The sequence below is a fragment of the Diplotaxodon limnothrissa genome, linkage group LG7 (genome assembly GCF_057381915.1).
Source record: "Diplotaxodon limnothrissa isolate DT_005_m linkage group LG7, D_limnothrissa_male_GT1.1, whole genome shotgun sequence".
NCBI classification, from domain to species: domain Eukaryota; kingdom Metazoa; phylum Chordata; class Actinopteri; order Cichliformes; family Cichlidae; genus Diplotaxodon; species Diplotaxodon limnothrissa.
Window position 1 is genome coordinate 69,409,726 of NC_140602.1, and position 16,502 is coordinate 69,426,227.

At 44.1% G+C, this 16,502-nt stretch overlaps 1 protein-coding gene across 1 annotated transcript in view; it reads right to left on the reverse strand.

Moving 5' to 3' along the window:
• immp2l (inner mitochondrial membrane peptidase subunit 2) overlaps nucleotides 1-16,502 on the reverse strand; it is a 208,388-nt gene that overhangs the window by 173,094 nt on the left and 18,792 nt on the right. Inside the window, exon 2 of the mRNA XM_085358837.1 lies at nucleotides 12,295-12,436. Coding sequence (XP_085214963.1) covers nucleotides 12,295-12,429 — 135 coding nt within the window. The 5' untranslated portion in view covers nucleotides 12,430-12,436. The remainder of the gene's footprint in view (nucleotides 1-12,294; nucleotides 12,437-16,502) is intronic.

A 16,502-nucleotide genomic window follows, 5' to 3' on the forward strand; every position in this document is an offset into this window, starting at 1 on the left:
TGTCCACCTATTAATCTATTATCTGATGTTTATCATGCGTCACAGTCAGCGGTCAAAGCAGAGAAAGCCAAGCCTCCTCCCCCCGGATGCCTGCTTGACCTCTTCCGGCGTGTCCTATTCCTACTCCAGGGTCACCTGCCAGAGCATTCTTGAACACGTCATCTAGAGTCCAGGAGATGCTGAAGCATCTCAGTTGGCTCCTTTGAATGTGGAGGAGCAGAGGGTTTGCTCTGAACTCCCACCCCAGCTCTAAAGCCAAGTCCCTTCAGAGGAAGCCCAGTTCAACTATACAGGGGTAATGGTACTAGGTGAGGGTAGGACCTTGGATCAATGATCAATCCTTGGGACAATTTCAGCAAACATTAAAATTATTTACAGTCTGTGCATTTACATGTTAAGGTAACACCTGCATCATAGAAAACTTGAATGTTGCCACTAATGACTATCATACATATAATTTTGTAACAATTAAAACCCAGTTTCAACCTCCCTGCATCGGTCCCTGTTTCTTTAATCTTCTGCTCAGCCTCCCCACACCCCGATGACTCGGTTTTACTTTGAATTATCACCCCAGCTTAATGAGTTCCCTTATGGTTATTATAGCAATGTACTGAACTATATGTGCTGCTGATTTATGGATGGCAGAACTCTGCATACGGCACCTTCGGGGACATTTTCTCCCAAAACAAATGCAGCGAGTTTAGAATTAAACTTCATCTGAAGAAATACCACATATAACCCTGACGCCAAATGTAAAACAAAACCTATATAAGAAAACTTCGTGTGTCAGCTCTTTACTTGGTGCAGCTGCTGGATTTCAGTAGTTGGGTCTTAATTGAAAATGTAACTGCTATGTAAAGCCAGAAAGTTTAATATCAGGCTTTAAAGGGGAACATGCATTAGTGGTTTCATATTTAAGCCCATTAGACGGAGGAAATAACGTGTTCTCGGATCGATCTCCTACCTTCCAGGCAGCCATTGTTTCGGTTTAGTCCAATAAAGCATGAAAATCAAGTTTCACAGCTGTGAACAATGGCTGTGATTCAGGTCTTCTTATTATTTCACATTTCAGAGCCAGCCACTGGTGAGCTGCCCAACTTTATATGCTGGAGCTAAGATGTGGCTCCTAAACTGTCTCTGTAAGGTTGAGGTTTTACCCTAAACCACGAGTATCTGTGAGCCTAAGGAAGCAGCTTGTGCCTAAATGACAACAACCCAAACCAAGAGTAAAGAAACATCAGAAAGCAGCACAAAAGTTTCATTTAAGAAGAAGTCAGAGCTGTCAGCTTTGGCCTTATGCATCTTTGGAAAGCTTGTAGATCTGTAAAAACGGGGCCGTTCTGGTTTTAGACGAAGAACCACGAACCTTTTTGCAGTCAGCCGTCTCCAGAAACCACTCACAAACTGGGCACAAACCTTCCCCAGCAACTGGCTGCTGCCAGGGCGTCACTCGCCAGTCTTCATGAACTGGGTTTTACAAATCACCTGGGCGGCCAACTACTCGCAACTGGTCAGGGAATCTGCACTTTAGGGGGATGATCTGTCAGCCTGAATGACAAGACAATAAGAGCTTCATGCCACATCTGGCTCACACAACACCAGCCCTAACCCACATCAAGACTGACCAGGTCATGACTGTCGAGTCACATCTGGACCGCACAGCATCGTTCAGAGGGGTAACGGAGCCACGAGTGCCAAAAGCAGCCAAAAATTGTTTGGGTGATAAATCGTGCCAACAAATAAGTTTCCAATATTTTGGATTGAAGAAATTATGTTTGAGAGTAAAGACAGATCCCACGTGGTTAGTTTACAGTCAGCTGGGCTGTCTCTAAACCAAGCATTTCATCTCGCCGTGTTGTAGCTGGGCATACCCGTGTCCTCTGAGACAGCTCTTCACACGCTCGCCGATGACCCCCCCCCCCTCGCTTGTCTGACACCACTACAAACAACAAAATCATTACTCTTACAACTCTGTTCATGTCACTTCATCAAAGGATCCATGCGTGACGAAGCCCAATCACACCAGCATGCAACATGACGCACGGCGACTCTTTCATTTAACAGTGCGTGCGCAGGCCATTTCACGCCTGCCGGGTAATTGATCGAATATCGCTTTCCTGTCAGACCCAAAACAAATATGAACGCTGTTAGCCGGTAAGTTCGATTTATCAGCTAGAGACGGATACTTCACCAGCTTCAGCCACATTTATATTCACAATAATAATGATGCACTGATTGTGAAAGTGCTGCAGTGACTCTGCTTTCCCAGAAAGACTGCAGCTGATTGATCTGGGACTGACCCGGAACCAGAACACAGACGCACTGCTGCCTGTTACGATGCAGTGACCTCTGTAAAAGGGAAATTACCTCCTGGACCCTGCAGAAACCACCTGTGGGTTTATCATTAAAAATGCATGTTGCAAAGTCTAGAGGACACACATGCCTGTATTTTAAAGTCTAAAAAAAGCTGCAAAGTACAAAACACTGCGGGGAACGTCTTTAAGCAAAGGTCACCGCTGTACGCCGCCCGGCACGCGGACTCTTCCAATAAAAACGTCACAAATGAAGGTTCAAGTATTTTACTGGAAGCATTTCCCCGTCTCCCTCGCCTCACCGAGCCTGGTTCTGTCGGAGGTTTATTGGGGTGGTCTAATTGCTGGGGTGTTGTCCACATTACTGTAGGGTCTTTACGTAAACATGTAAAGCACTTTGAGGCGGCTGCTGTTGTGACTTGATCTGAACTGCATTCCCATAATCCAACTCAGTCTGAGACATCACTGGTAGTTAGAAATGGTCCAAATTTATTGAGCTCGAGTTAAAATGATCAGTGCGGCTGTTCTCACAGGTGTTAGGATCATTTTTACCCTGCAGGCATCCGCGAAAAAGAGGATTTACGAGACTAAAGAGGAAGTCAGACAGCTCGTTGACGTCTAAAGACGGTATACCATGTTCTGGCTGAAGTCTTTCTTCAGGAGGAGCGCGACCGCCGACACAGCGTTTGTAGTCCGTCACACTCACGCAGGTGCAAGAAACCCGAATCCCTGATGCTTGCTCCCATGTGTGGGATGATTGATGACACCTTCACTCCTGCCCATCACTCCTGTTTTCTCTGGTTACCTGTCAGGTTATGTATTGATTTTAAAATCCTTTTACTTTTCTTTAAAGTTCTTTATTGTCTTAAAAAAAGACTACCTGTCTGACCTACTTCAGCCTTGTGATCGAGCCTCTCGGGTCCCCGGGCACTTTGAGACTTTCGGTTTGTTCCAAAGTGCTGAACACAAACTTTTAATGGGACAGTGTCCAGGTTTACTGGTTTGACTATTAGAAAACTTAGAGAGCAGCTCAGAGTGTTGAGACCTTCACCCCAAACATTTCACTCTGCTGATAAGAGTGCTGTTTAGTTTAAAGATTTTTTCCCCTCCCCCAGTTACTTTTTGGGTCAGTATCAAAAGTGACGCCTTCAAGCTGTGAGCTAAAATGAAGTTAATGTTCTGGGTGGAGGAAACTGATTTAAAGCGGTTTGTGTGGCGCTTTCTGTTCCAGTCGCAGCAGCACGACCAACGTTACTGCAACCGTGTCCAACCAACATGCAGTCCTGTGGCCTTTAATGTTTGCTTTGAAGACGGAGGTCAGACCTGCGACCTGTCGCAGGCAGTCGCAGTGAAACACAAAGTCAGTCTGGAGGAAGTAAAGCTGTGACCTGCATATTCTCTGGATCCAAAAACAACAACACACGTGTGTGTGTGTGTGTGTGTGTGTGTGTGTGTGTGTGTGTGTGTGTGTGTGTGTGTGTGTGTGTGTGTGTGTGTGTGAGTGAAAGCTGTAGCATGATGACACCAATGATGCTTGTAGTGTGAAACAAGCCTGAAACCAAAGGATGTTTATATGAAAGCAGATTATTTAAGACCACAAAGGAAAGCTATAAAAATGTTAATAATAATACAGACTGTGGAAGTTAACTTATTAATGTCACCAGCACATCTTTTTAAGCCCATCGGAGCATGCACGCTCTGTTTTGTGTAACTATTTTTAAATGCCAGTAAAATTGCAACCACGTAAGATAGCGCAATAACAAGGAGTTGTTCTTACGTAACACACATTCAACTTGTCGTAGGTCACGGTCTCATCCACAAACGGCTTTTTGCAAAAATCGCATAAAAAGCGTTGGCAACAACAAAACCATTAAAATCCAGAAACACGCTTTGATCAGCTGTTCATATCACTTCCTACAATCGAATAAACGTCGGCGCAAACTGGCGTGGCCGCTATTACCTTCGAAAACTGGAAGTGACGCCATTTTCTGTGGGAAATGTAGTTTTCTCCCTGCAGGACCTTTCAAAGGTTTACTGGTGTTTTTGAAAGTCGTGTTTGACTTTATGTCTTTCTGTAAAATTTCTGGGAGGCTTAAACTTAAATTTCACTGTTGGAAATAGTTTATTTTGATGCTGTTTTTTTTTTCAAATAATATTTATTTTCGTTTTTCTGAAAGTTTATAAAAAAATATCTCAAAAATGAAACTACAAAGACACTCCAAATAAATTTCCTGTAAACTATTTTGTGCAACTTTTTTGCATTTACAGTTTTGAGGGACAAACCTCTGAAATCTATTCTGTAACTAGAAATATGTCTAAAAAACAAACAAATGATTTTCTATTTTTTGCTATGTATGTAGTTACTGTGGACTTTAGTTAAGTGACAGGTGTACCCCGACTCTTCGATACACCTGTGATAAAACTCTGTAAGCTAACTATGTATCTGTAACTATGTATCTGTAACTATGTATCTATAACTATGTATCTGTAACTATGTATCTGTAACTATTAGGGGTGCAACGATATTCGTATCGATATTGAACCGTTCGATACAGTGCTTTCGGTTCGGTACGCATATGTATCGAACAATACAAACTTTGTAATTTATTTTATCAACTTTCCTTCTGACGATGCTGTCTGTGTTGAGCGCTCAGTGGATCTGCGTTCGACTACTCCGCCTAGGCTGCACTGTCGAGCGCAGATCCACTGAGCGCTCAACACAGACAGCATAGTCAGAAGGAAGAGCGCAGGGCAAGCTAGCGAGACAGAAGTTAAGCTCTCCTTGCAACATGGACCTCCCCCACCCTCATTCAGATCTGGCGTTTGGAATTATTTTGGTTTCCATGTGACGTATGACCCTGAAGGTAAGCGAGTCATGGACTAAAGTAAAACAGTATGTTGGATGTGCCATGCAATGCTCAATTACATTGGTGTGAACTAGTGTGTTAGCGCAGTTAGCTCGTTAACGTAATGATTCTCCTTATGCTGCTGAGAATATAGCCCAGAAGAAGCGGATAGTATAGCTTTTATTTTGGAAAGAGACATTTCTCTGTAATAAACTCTCTTTTCCAAAGATGAGTGATTCCTCAATCAGATACAGGGCTCGCAATATCGCTAGCCCGACGTCCTGGAGCTAGCGATTTTTTCAGTCGGGCTACCAAAATCTATCTCTGCCCTGCCCGTCGGGCTATTGTAGGAAAAATATATGTCAATGCTTTTGCATTCTTTCGGAAATGTAGCTGGGTAATTATGTCATTGGCATCGGTGAGCCACTGTCAATATGTGACATATTGAAATCGCGTTTGAATTTGCGCTTGTTTTTTTGCTTTCACTTTGCAATCGTGCGAACTGTGTATAGAGAGCGACAGCACTGATCTGTGAGTGATGATAATTTGTGCACCAATTCCTCTGACATCGTCTTATTAATCGTTAGCTTACTATGCAAACATGACAAGTGAAATCTCCCGCAGCTTAAACATGTGAGAGGTTGATCGCGCAGAGAATCGCTGAGCTTATGTGAGTGCGGCAGGATATATATTTTAGTTCTGCTGAGCCAAATAAGACAGGTCAGGGTGAAGAAGTGACAGCCAAAGAAAAGCTTACCACAAAACGGAGAAGTTATGACAAATCAGACTATAAGGCAAAAAGAAAGTGCAGCTTTATGGTTTCATGGACAAAAGAATTTCTGTGGCTGCGATATGGCGAGCTAAATAACCAGGGCTGCACATAAGTGGTCCGCAGGTGCGCATTCGCTGTCAAAATAAAAAACACGCACAAGGGTTAGGGTTAAATTTAAAAACTGTACTTTTGAGTTAAAATATATATTTATAATTTTAATAAATGACAAATTAAAAATGCATGAACATTTTTTGTATCGAAAAAATATCGAACCGTGACACCAAAGTATCGAACCGAACCGTGAATTTTGTGTATCGTTGCACCCCTAGTAACTATGTATCTGTAACTATGTATCTGTAAAGTGGCTTTTAAATTGTCTGATTTTTTGCTGTTTTTGCCAGCAGAGTGCTAATCAGGGAAAGACGACTTTACCTGCAATACCAGCAGCTCAGGTGTGTTTGTTTCTTTGACTAAATAATTGATGTGGTCTCAGGGAAACTGACTGATTAGTACAATTTTCTTTTTATCGTTTGTTCTTTGTTTGATCTCTTTTCTAATAAATAAAACAATAAGAAAACAAACAGCTGAGGTGAGACGTGAAACTGCGTTTGCAATGACAGAAACCTGAGGTGCTCCCAGCAACTCGGGCAAACCCTGCGCTCGACCTTTCAGGCTTCATGGAGAGAAAATTCAGTCTTTGGTTTTACACTGTTGCTTTTTTCTTCATCGTAAATTAAGAAGTCGAGCAGGACACGATCACAAACGTACTCAGGAGGCTGGAAAGCACTGTTTCCATGACAACAATCCAAGCAGCGCAGAAAGGATGAAACAATCTGAGACTACACCTCGCACTGACTGGAATTAATTTCCTGTTGACTTAGTTCAAGATTAAATACAGCCATTAATAACATAATCCTAACCCAGCTCTCACCTTCAAACACGCCTGAACACTCAGCCACTGCTACAGGGAGCAGGTGCACAAGACAGGTCCTCACACTGCAACAGTGTATACGGGTTTATGACACACACACACACCACTCGCTCTGTGTGCTTTCCAGAGCCTCGGCCTCTCAGTGCTCTGCGACGAGGCTGCTGCAGAAGTCTTTTTCTAAACATTCAGCCGTTTGACTTCAGGGAAATGTTTCCTGCAGACTCAGCAGACTCACTGCTCTCACTGTCACGGCCGAACATTGTGCAGACATGCTCTGGGGTGCTGTTAGAAGAATCTTTGGATCATGTGGGTTGCAGAGTGGTGGCTCCACAAATTGAGCTTGTCCCAGCATCAAGGTGCATGCTCGATGGCATTGGGACTTCTTGTAGGCTGGTTTAACATCTTTGACTCTCATTTGTGTTCTTTAATAAGGTGTTATAGAGCATTTTGTCTGTGTGGAGCGCCGTAATGCTGTGATTGGTGAGGGCACTGTAGGTGGGTGGGTGGTCACTTTCATTGTAACAGCAGGATCAATGAAATCACTTTGTCTGCAACTTCACTTCTGAAGTGAGTCCTGCTAACCAGCGAGGCTAAAGAAAAGAAAAGAAACGGCTTTAACTACGTGATTTTATGACAATGATGTGAAAGTAGATTAGATGAAACTTCATTGATCCCTCGGGTGGGTTCCTCTGGGAAATTCATGCAATAGTCGTGAAAAGAAGGAGCGAGCCATGCTCTGCAGTAAACGCAGAGCAGCGGGGACACAGCCGCTCATCCTCACTCACCAAACAAACTCTCGTGACCTGACCGACGAATCACGGAGCTCGGCCACATTAAGACTCCACGGCAGTCGAGCGCTGACATTTCATTCTGCGGCCGAGTTTTTGTATCGTTACTCCCTTGTGTCTTACCAGTAAAATGTCATTATAGCATCTGAATTCAACCAGAAGGCAAACATTTTCTGTTGGAGCGAATGGAGCCGAGTGGTTTGACATGGATTTCTCAGACAACCATTTTTTTTGGTTCATAGAAAGTCTACATTTATCCAGAATATATGGCATATTGGTCCTACACAGGGTAGCTATGAAACTAGACAGCTTTGGAAACACATGGATTGGACTTTTTTGACTATATTAGTTTCATTTTGCCTTTTTGAGGCTTCAGAGAAACTACCCTGCAACTTCTGTGTCAAACCTTAAAGGCCAATATCATTCTGGATTGTTAGCACAATGCTAGAATCATTCCAGGAATTGAGGTTCTAGCAAGTCTACCCAACTTCAAATCATGCAGTGCTCAGTGAACCTGCAGAGAGACCCAAGAGCTCCATCTCAGACTCTAACTCAGTTAGCATGTTAAAGGTTAAAGTTCATGAGCGTACAAATAGAAGAAGACTGAACAAGTATGGCTTGCTTCTCTCTAAAAAGAACAAATTAATGAAGAAACCACAAGACTTCTGGAACAAACAGCGGCATGAACAGCTGCACGTTTGGAGGAAATGAAACAGTTATCATCACAATGGTGGAGGGATGGTGCTTTGGGCTCGGTGCAGTCACTGAAAGGACCATGAACTCCTCGGTATACCAAAACATTTTAGAGTCAGATGTGAGGCCGTCTGTCCCACAGCTAAAACTGGGTAAACAGTCACCACCACTTGTATCACACGACACCATAACGGACAGAAATCCAGGACTTCCAGTTATACTGCTAACACAACTTCAGCTCTTTGCAAGCATCTGCACAGACAGCATGCTAACACTAAGCTAGCCAGCTAGCTAAGACCCAGAGTGAAGGCCGACCCCAGCCCAGCAGCCAGACCCTGAACTTCAACAGGTAACAAATGGATGAGCAGTCAGGCTGCAGCATCCGTTGTGCCTGTTTAAGTTTCTGAAGTAAATCATCATCAAATACAATAACCTCAGTTTGATCTGAATTAAGAAGCAGAAAGTTAGCGGCCATCCAGGTCTTTGTCTTTAAGACATTCCTGCAGTTTAACTCAGTGGTGTGTGTTATCTGGCTTCATGGACAGATAGAGCTGGGTGTCATCTGTAGGGATGGAATCAAAAAGTGGTTCTTTTATTTTTAATTGCACAAAAGGACGAGAGCGCGACGGTAAAGTGCAGACTGCTCCAGGACAGACACAGCTGCATTACACTGCTAACACAACTTCAGCTCTTTGCAAGCACATGCAGACAGCATGCTAACGCTAAGCTAGCCAAGAGTGATGTTAAAGCTGGGTAAATGCTGACCCCAGACCAGCACCGTGATGAAGTGAGCAGCTGCTGAACCTCAACAGGTAACGAAGGGATGAGCTTCTGTCCTACCTGTTCATGTTTCTACAGTAGAATCACCATGACGACTGCTCTCTTTGGGCTGGTTTTCCTCTTTGCTTTATGTTGTCAGAAAAAGTGTATGCAGTGACTATGTCTGCTATGTCTTCTAATGATGCTGCCTAAGGGAAGCATGTATAATGTAAACAGACTTGGTCCTAGCACTGAACCCTGTGGAACTCCATAATTAACCTCAGTGTGTGAACAAATCTGAGTCTATTACATAGATATGATACAAACAGATAGCTGGCTTCTACACAACCAAACGTCTTTTCGCCCCCTGCTGGCCATTAGAAAGTCTGCAGACGAATACACTCCATACCAAAGCAGCCTGCAGTGTATGATTTTACTGCTCAGGTCATTGTAACTTTCTCTCTCCAGGGAATAAGTACTTTTTGTTCCATTTCTTTCCTTCTTGTTCCTCGCTGAGGCTTCACAGAGACAAATTCCCAATGGATCAAAGCATGACGTCAACAGATTAAAGCCCAAAGCAGAGCAGGAGCTCTGTTCTCTCTGAGGATAGAAACAGTGAGTGTAAACATCTCATTTATTCAACCACTCCCTTCATCCAACACCGCTGCATGGTTTTATTTCTAATGCTTTAAGATTTGATTGGATTCTCAGGTCGCTGTCACGACCCGGGCGAAAGCAGCTACAAGACTCTACAACACGCAGCGAAGAGCGACACGCAGCTTTAAAATTCATGCTCATTAAAAATAGACAGCAGATTGTTTTATGTATAATGCAACACATGTCAGGGATAATGAGCTGCACGACAGGAAACAAGTCGGTCAAAACCCAGCAGACTCCTCATGTGAGAGGAGAGCAGCTTTATTTACGGTTTGGATGAAGAGGCCTGCATCTGTGAACGCTGATGTTTGCAGCCACCCGCACTGTCTGCAACCTTTAAATATAATACTTCCCTCTTTGCCAAGCAGGGAAGCAGGTCGTGACTTAAAGTTCTGTCTTTGTTTCTCCCACGAAATGTGATGCGGTGCACTACAGAAGCTCAGCAGAGCATGTGTGAATGAAGAAGGAAAAAATCTCTTTCATTGTTCGCTAAAATCCTTTGGACTCCCTGAGTTTAGCTCTGAAAGACGTTCCACACTACTGCGTAACATTAACTCAGAGAAACTCATCAATCCTGGAACTGGCTCATTTCTTCTGACATCAACTGGTCTTTTTCCAGTGTGGAATGATTGTACAGCATACATCTCCAATGGCTTTGATAAACCAGAACCAATCCACACACACACACAAGTATACACACAGGCTCAAATATATACATACACCCCTGATATTTGGTTAAATGCCTCTTAGCCACTTACATCTCTGCCAGATGCTTTTGGGATCCAACAACAAGCTTCCAGCTTGCTGGCTGATATTTGGCCGCTCTTCTTGGACGGACTGGTAGAGTCATTTAGTTGGTTGGTTTTCCTCCTGTGCTCCACAAACTTTTGGCTTTTGGGAATGCCGTTCCTGAAGCTTGATGTTATTCTGCTTTCATTCCAAAATCAGTTTTGATGGTTGTTCGGGATCGTTGTCCTGCAGGAACACCCAACTACATCCAAGGTTCAACCTTCTATGTATTTAAAGAATACATAGAAGAATGTGAAGAATGTGTATGTAGTCCTCTTTCTTCATGATTTCACCAACATTATACTGTGTACCTGCACCACTGGCAGTGAAACAGCCCAGAGCGTGATGCTACCACCGCCATGTGTCACAGCTGCAGTGTTCTCAGGGTTGAAAGCCTCACCTTTGCTCCTCCAATCAGCTCCATCTTTGTCTCGTCTGACCATCAAACTTTTCTCCAGATGCCGTTTGGCTCGTCCATGTGGGCAGATTTCAGTTGAGCTCGTTGATTTTGGAGCAGGAGCTTCTTTCTTAGTCCTTGGAGATGTGAGACTGGCTTCACTGTGGAAGTGACACTGGTGTTCCAGCAGATTCCAGTCCACAGCAGGCTTGATCCTGGGTGGGTCCTGAACATTGACAGTTTGGCTCTAATTCAGATGTGTCACCACTTTGCCAAGGAGTGGATGGAGACTTCTGAGCATGACTCCACTGAAGGATTAAATAATGAAATGAGGAATATTTTGCTCATTTTGGATTTGACGCCACACATTGGCCAGTTCTGTTTCTTTCTACATGTGTGTCATGTTGACAGTGAATGTTTACTGTGTGTAAAACTGGATTTTGTTAGTTGATGAAACCCTGCATTGAAAGAACATAAAAACTCTAACGATCGTATCTTCTGTTCATTGTATTTATTTAATTCCTTGTCTTTTTATGAAAGAAACCTTACAAACACGAAATACTTTCGTGACCTTTAACATGCAAACTGAGGCTGTGGAGTCTCAGATGGGACTCTTGGCTTTTGGACGTCCACTCCTGGGAGGACTGGTGAATGTTTTTCCTTGGTGTGAGCGTGTGATCAGCAGCACCGGCTGATGAACCGACCTCTTAATTCCTCGCTGTATTTCGTTTTCCACACTTTCCTGCTTCTATGTTTGGCTTCATAAATAACGACAGAGTGTAAAAGTGTCAGCATTCAAACCAGATGATTTGCATCATGTTTCGATATGTAAAACATTAGAAACTTTGTTTTAAACCGCGACGAGAATAAAGCAGCGATTCTGAATCTGTCTCCCAGTAACGATCAATAACACAAAATACCATTTTGATATAACAGCGATATTAATCACAGAACAGGTCAAGCTTAAATAAAACCCAACATTTAGATTTACATTTCTTATTGGAGTCACTGAAATTTGAATTCATGCTTATTAAAACTCAAACTTTACGGCCATCAGCTGCCAAACTGGACGCTGTGCTAGGAAGAAGAGAAACGCAGAATCTGGGCTGTAAGCAGGACGTGAGCAGCTTCCAGCTAAAAAATGGTCCGGAGTGAGTTTTCAGTTAGAAACCTGCTTTCCAGGCTTCATACTTCCTAATCCTCAGCACGCTGTGACGATGCTCCGACCTCTGACCTGCTCTTTATCTGTAAAGTCAGACATCCAGAGAGTGCGGCTTCCCCTCCCGTTGACCTCTGCGAGCAGACGCTGTGAGCTTCTCCCTGATAAGCGGATGTGCTGTGATATCTCACCTGCATCGATGATCCCTCCACTCGTGCCACGTAGGCGAATCGATCGAGGAAGGTGACGGTTACGGGGACGGCGACGAAGAATCCGCTAACGAACGCTCGCAGGCAGCGTCGCCCCGCCGTGGCCTGCTGAGCCATCGCAGATCTGGACAGGGAAGAAGAACATGAGAGCGGGAAGTCGACGTTACCGCGACAACACGCAGGAAAATAAACAGCGCTCAGATTAGACTACGTTAGATTAAACTTTATTGATCTCTGCGGGGAGGCGGGGCAATGCAGCAGTGGGAGATTAATAGAAACACACCAGAGAAAGTAGAGGTGGGAATCACCATAAATCCCACGATACGATATTATCACAATACTTAACGCACGATACGATATTATTGCAATTTTTAAAAATATTTTGCGATATTCAGATTCTGTACATAAAGGTAAACTTTATCAATATTCATTTTATCTAATGTCAAAGTCTCGCACTCAGTCTTTCTCTCATTTCAGTTTTATTGTTGACAAACTGAACGGTTTGTATTACAGTCTAGTCCAACTTAACTGAATGCGAGTACGTTTGCTGATAGCAACACCATGTGATTCAGCTAATAACACGGGGATTTCATCATTTGTGAAGCCAGGCTGAAAACACTCAGCAATCTGTGCATTCACGACTGGATGTAATGCTGGTAGCTTAGCTGTAGCATTTGTAGCTGAGGGCTTCAGCTTCCGGGTAACAAGGAAATGACGTCATTCACGTAGATTACTGATTGGCAGCGCTAACTCGAAATTTTGAGTTGCTTTTCTCAAAATTTTGAGTTAATAAATCAAAATTTTGAGTTAAAATAACTCTGAATTTTGAGATAATAACTCAAAATTTCGAGTTATGGATCCTTTTTTTTTTTTAGTGGCGGAAACGGGCTTCCATAACATGCTCTGAAGTCAGAGCACAGAAACCTTTTTTGTAACAAAATATCGATTTCTGCTGTCCCTGTATCGATACATTAGTAGCAAACAGAATATCACGATACTACACAGAATCGATTTTTTCCCCACCCCTAAGAGAAAGACCTGGAAGCAAAAAGGTAAATAAGGTGTGTTAAGTGAAAAGTACATGTGAAACCTTTCAGATACACTGAAATCAGTCATTGACCTGAAAATGGATGTTTTCCACATGACTGGCATCACATTAGGGGAGCATGAAATTCAAGGGAAAATGGCATCAAAATTCTCAATTAACAAGAAAAAATGTGGTGAAGGTTTCATAGATCAAAAAGATTTGCAAAAACCAAAATTGTAGTTTGTGACAAAGAAAATGCAAATCAGGCAATTTAGAAAATGTTGATAAACGAAACAAGAGGGAGGTTTCCAGTCGCACAAGAGTCACTGACAAGAAGCATTCTTACAATAAGTAAAGCTGTTGTAACAATGCTTGTGCCAAGGTCATGCACATATCCAGTTATACCTCCAAAACTGTCTGAAAGCATCAAGCAGAAGCACTCATGCAGATGAAACCTGCAGCAGGACTGGAAACAAACATGCAACAGGTCATAAAGATGCAAGAACAATGAGCCCCGCAGCACACAACACGGGGTAGTGCTGTTCTGCAATGTTTGATACTGATGCTTTTGTGCGCCATTAAAGTGAAAAGCACAAAGACTCGAGCTGCTGGTGGAGACAAATATTCATCTAAAATCTGCCTTAACCATTATATTTGAAATGTTATATGATATTTGGAGTCGTGTGTGTGAAACCTGACCTAAATGGTTGCTGCTTGCATTCTTTAGAAAAATGTGTTATACTTTCCAAATTAAGAGACGGCCCTGCCTGCTGCGGGTAAACCAACGACCCTGACTGACGAAAACTCGCCACAGAAAGAAGTCGTCCTTTTGCGAGTTCTTATCGCAGGTTTGGCGACAGCGAACGCTGAAAACACATCACGCTGAGCCCGTTCCCCTCCTGACAGAGTTTTTCATCCACTCTGCTGGTGCGCTCCAGGAAGCCCAGACAGGCGTGAAATGACCGAGCAGCTGGCGGCGGCGGCGGCAGCCATGCACCGCTGCCTTCGGCTAACAGCTAACAGCCTCGCCTCCACATCGGCCGTCCTCACTCTGGAGATCTGCCACAGCTATTACCTCCACATCACAAGAATTCAGATGAAACATCATCAAAGCACACTGTACTCTGCCTCCACGCTTTCAGAGTGTCGGCGAGGCCGCGTGAACACATTCAGGGATTAAAAAAGCTAATCTGTTTCTCCCTCTAATTCAACGTCTCAATGCAACGTGGCAGTTTACCAGCATACTGCATGTCAATACCAGGAAGCTTTTTCAGTACTGTGAGGCGAAGAGGCGCAGGAACACTTTCCCAACATACCAGCAGACAGACTGCAGAAACCCTGTTAGTATGAAACGCTCCCAAGAAAAACTGATTTCTTGGCTCCACACAGAAGAATCCAAGTTGTAGGTGGAAGTAAACAAACTGCCATCATCTCACTTGCAAACTTGCACTCGAGTTCCAGTTTAAGCAGTTTGCAGCAAAGAAGACAGAAAAACCTGCAGGAGATGTTTAAGGGAGACTTCTGTGCACTCAGGTTCTAACAGAATCGCACTGTGGTTGCTGCAGACGGACTAACGAGCTGGCTCGTCAGGTCTGCGGACTTCCAACCTCTGGACTGCAGCTGCTGCTTTTCAGTGCTGGGCGAGCGCAGCGGTACACGAACCGATTCTCGACCTGCAGCCAGCATCCCTGCAGCTCACAGAGCCACAACATCAACCTGATCAGCAGGTCTGCAGGGACGCACAGACCAAACGGGCCAAACAGTGTGTTTGATGTTCATGTAGCTCAAGTTTAACTTTCAAGCTTTTTTTTTTACAGCTTTTTCGGAGTAACCGAGTCGTGTTTGGTGGTCATGCTGCTGGGCAGCACACAGCAACAGCAATTTAGCTTCATTATATTGTAGAGAAGGGAGACGTACCTACAGCCAATACGTCCGAAACTCACAGAAAAGTCTATTAAATATTGGGGTGAAACGTCTCTTATATATGTGACGTAACTATGCAATTTATGAAAACTATGCAGCCCGTTCCATGAAGCGGTTTAAAAGGTGGCTGTTTGCTGTCACTGGGCGCTGACAGTTAACTAATCAGAGGCTAAACAGCCATCAGCAGAATAGGGCTGATAGGGTTTTACCAGCAGCGCATTGACAAAGGGAAACACGGTGGAGCAGGACGGACAACAACCCACAGGTGTATTTGGTGTTTGGACAACATTCAGGTTTAACTCGATTTCTCCCTGAGGGAAATCTGTCTGCAGCCATGGAGACAAATACTGACAGCAGGCACACTGTACAACCCGAGAAGCTCAACCGGACGATAAAATAATTACATGTACATTTATAAATTACACAATAAGGTCAGTTCTTGACTCAGGCTAAAGGACTACTGGAGCATTTGGGGAATTGCTAGCTTTATTTGTCCCCCGATAGTGAGAAACGAGCAGAGCAGCAGCTCGGCTCTCTGCAGCATCTGCCCCATGCACATCACAGAAATCATTTCACAGAAGTGCTGGAGATGGAAATGCTGTCAGTCACATCATCGTGTTCACAGCTGGGTTTGTGCTTCACAGTTAGGCAGCGACTTTTAGATCTGGTGTATTTGGGAAATGTGGAAAGAGTCAGGCTAACTTTGTCCAGTGCTGTTGGCCAACAGGGCGGCGGTGGTGCTACTGCTGGCACACAGAGGAAGAGGAGAGGGGGAAGGCATCGTAGGAGGCAGCGAGAGAGAAAGGAAGGGCAGGAGTGTAAAGGTGAGAGAAGGAACTCTGAAAGGAGGAGCGATGACTGGAAAATGGAGACGGCTGCGAGGGAGGAGGAACGACGAAGACCACGGAGAAGATCGATGGCACGCAGAGGGTTGGAGTGACAGAGCAGGAACCTGGGAAAGGAGGATGGAGGATAATCAAGAACAGGTGAGACATGATGAGAATAGCAGCGTCTAACAGTAAGAGACTGCTTGGACACTTCTCGGGCAACGTAAAGAGCAGCAACCACAGAGCTGCAGCCTCCTCACATAAGGGAGCGTCCACGGCCTCCGTGTATGTTACATCTTATTAACCACGGCGGTCTGCCTCCACCGGGCTTTGTAAGACATCAGTCACCCGCCATGTGCTGCAGGGAGGAAACTCCGGCGCCGGTGCAGAAAATCCATCCTACCATAACAATC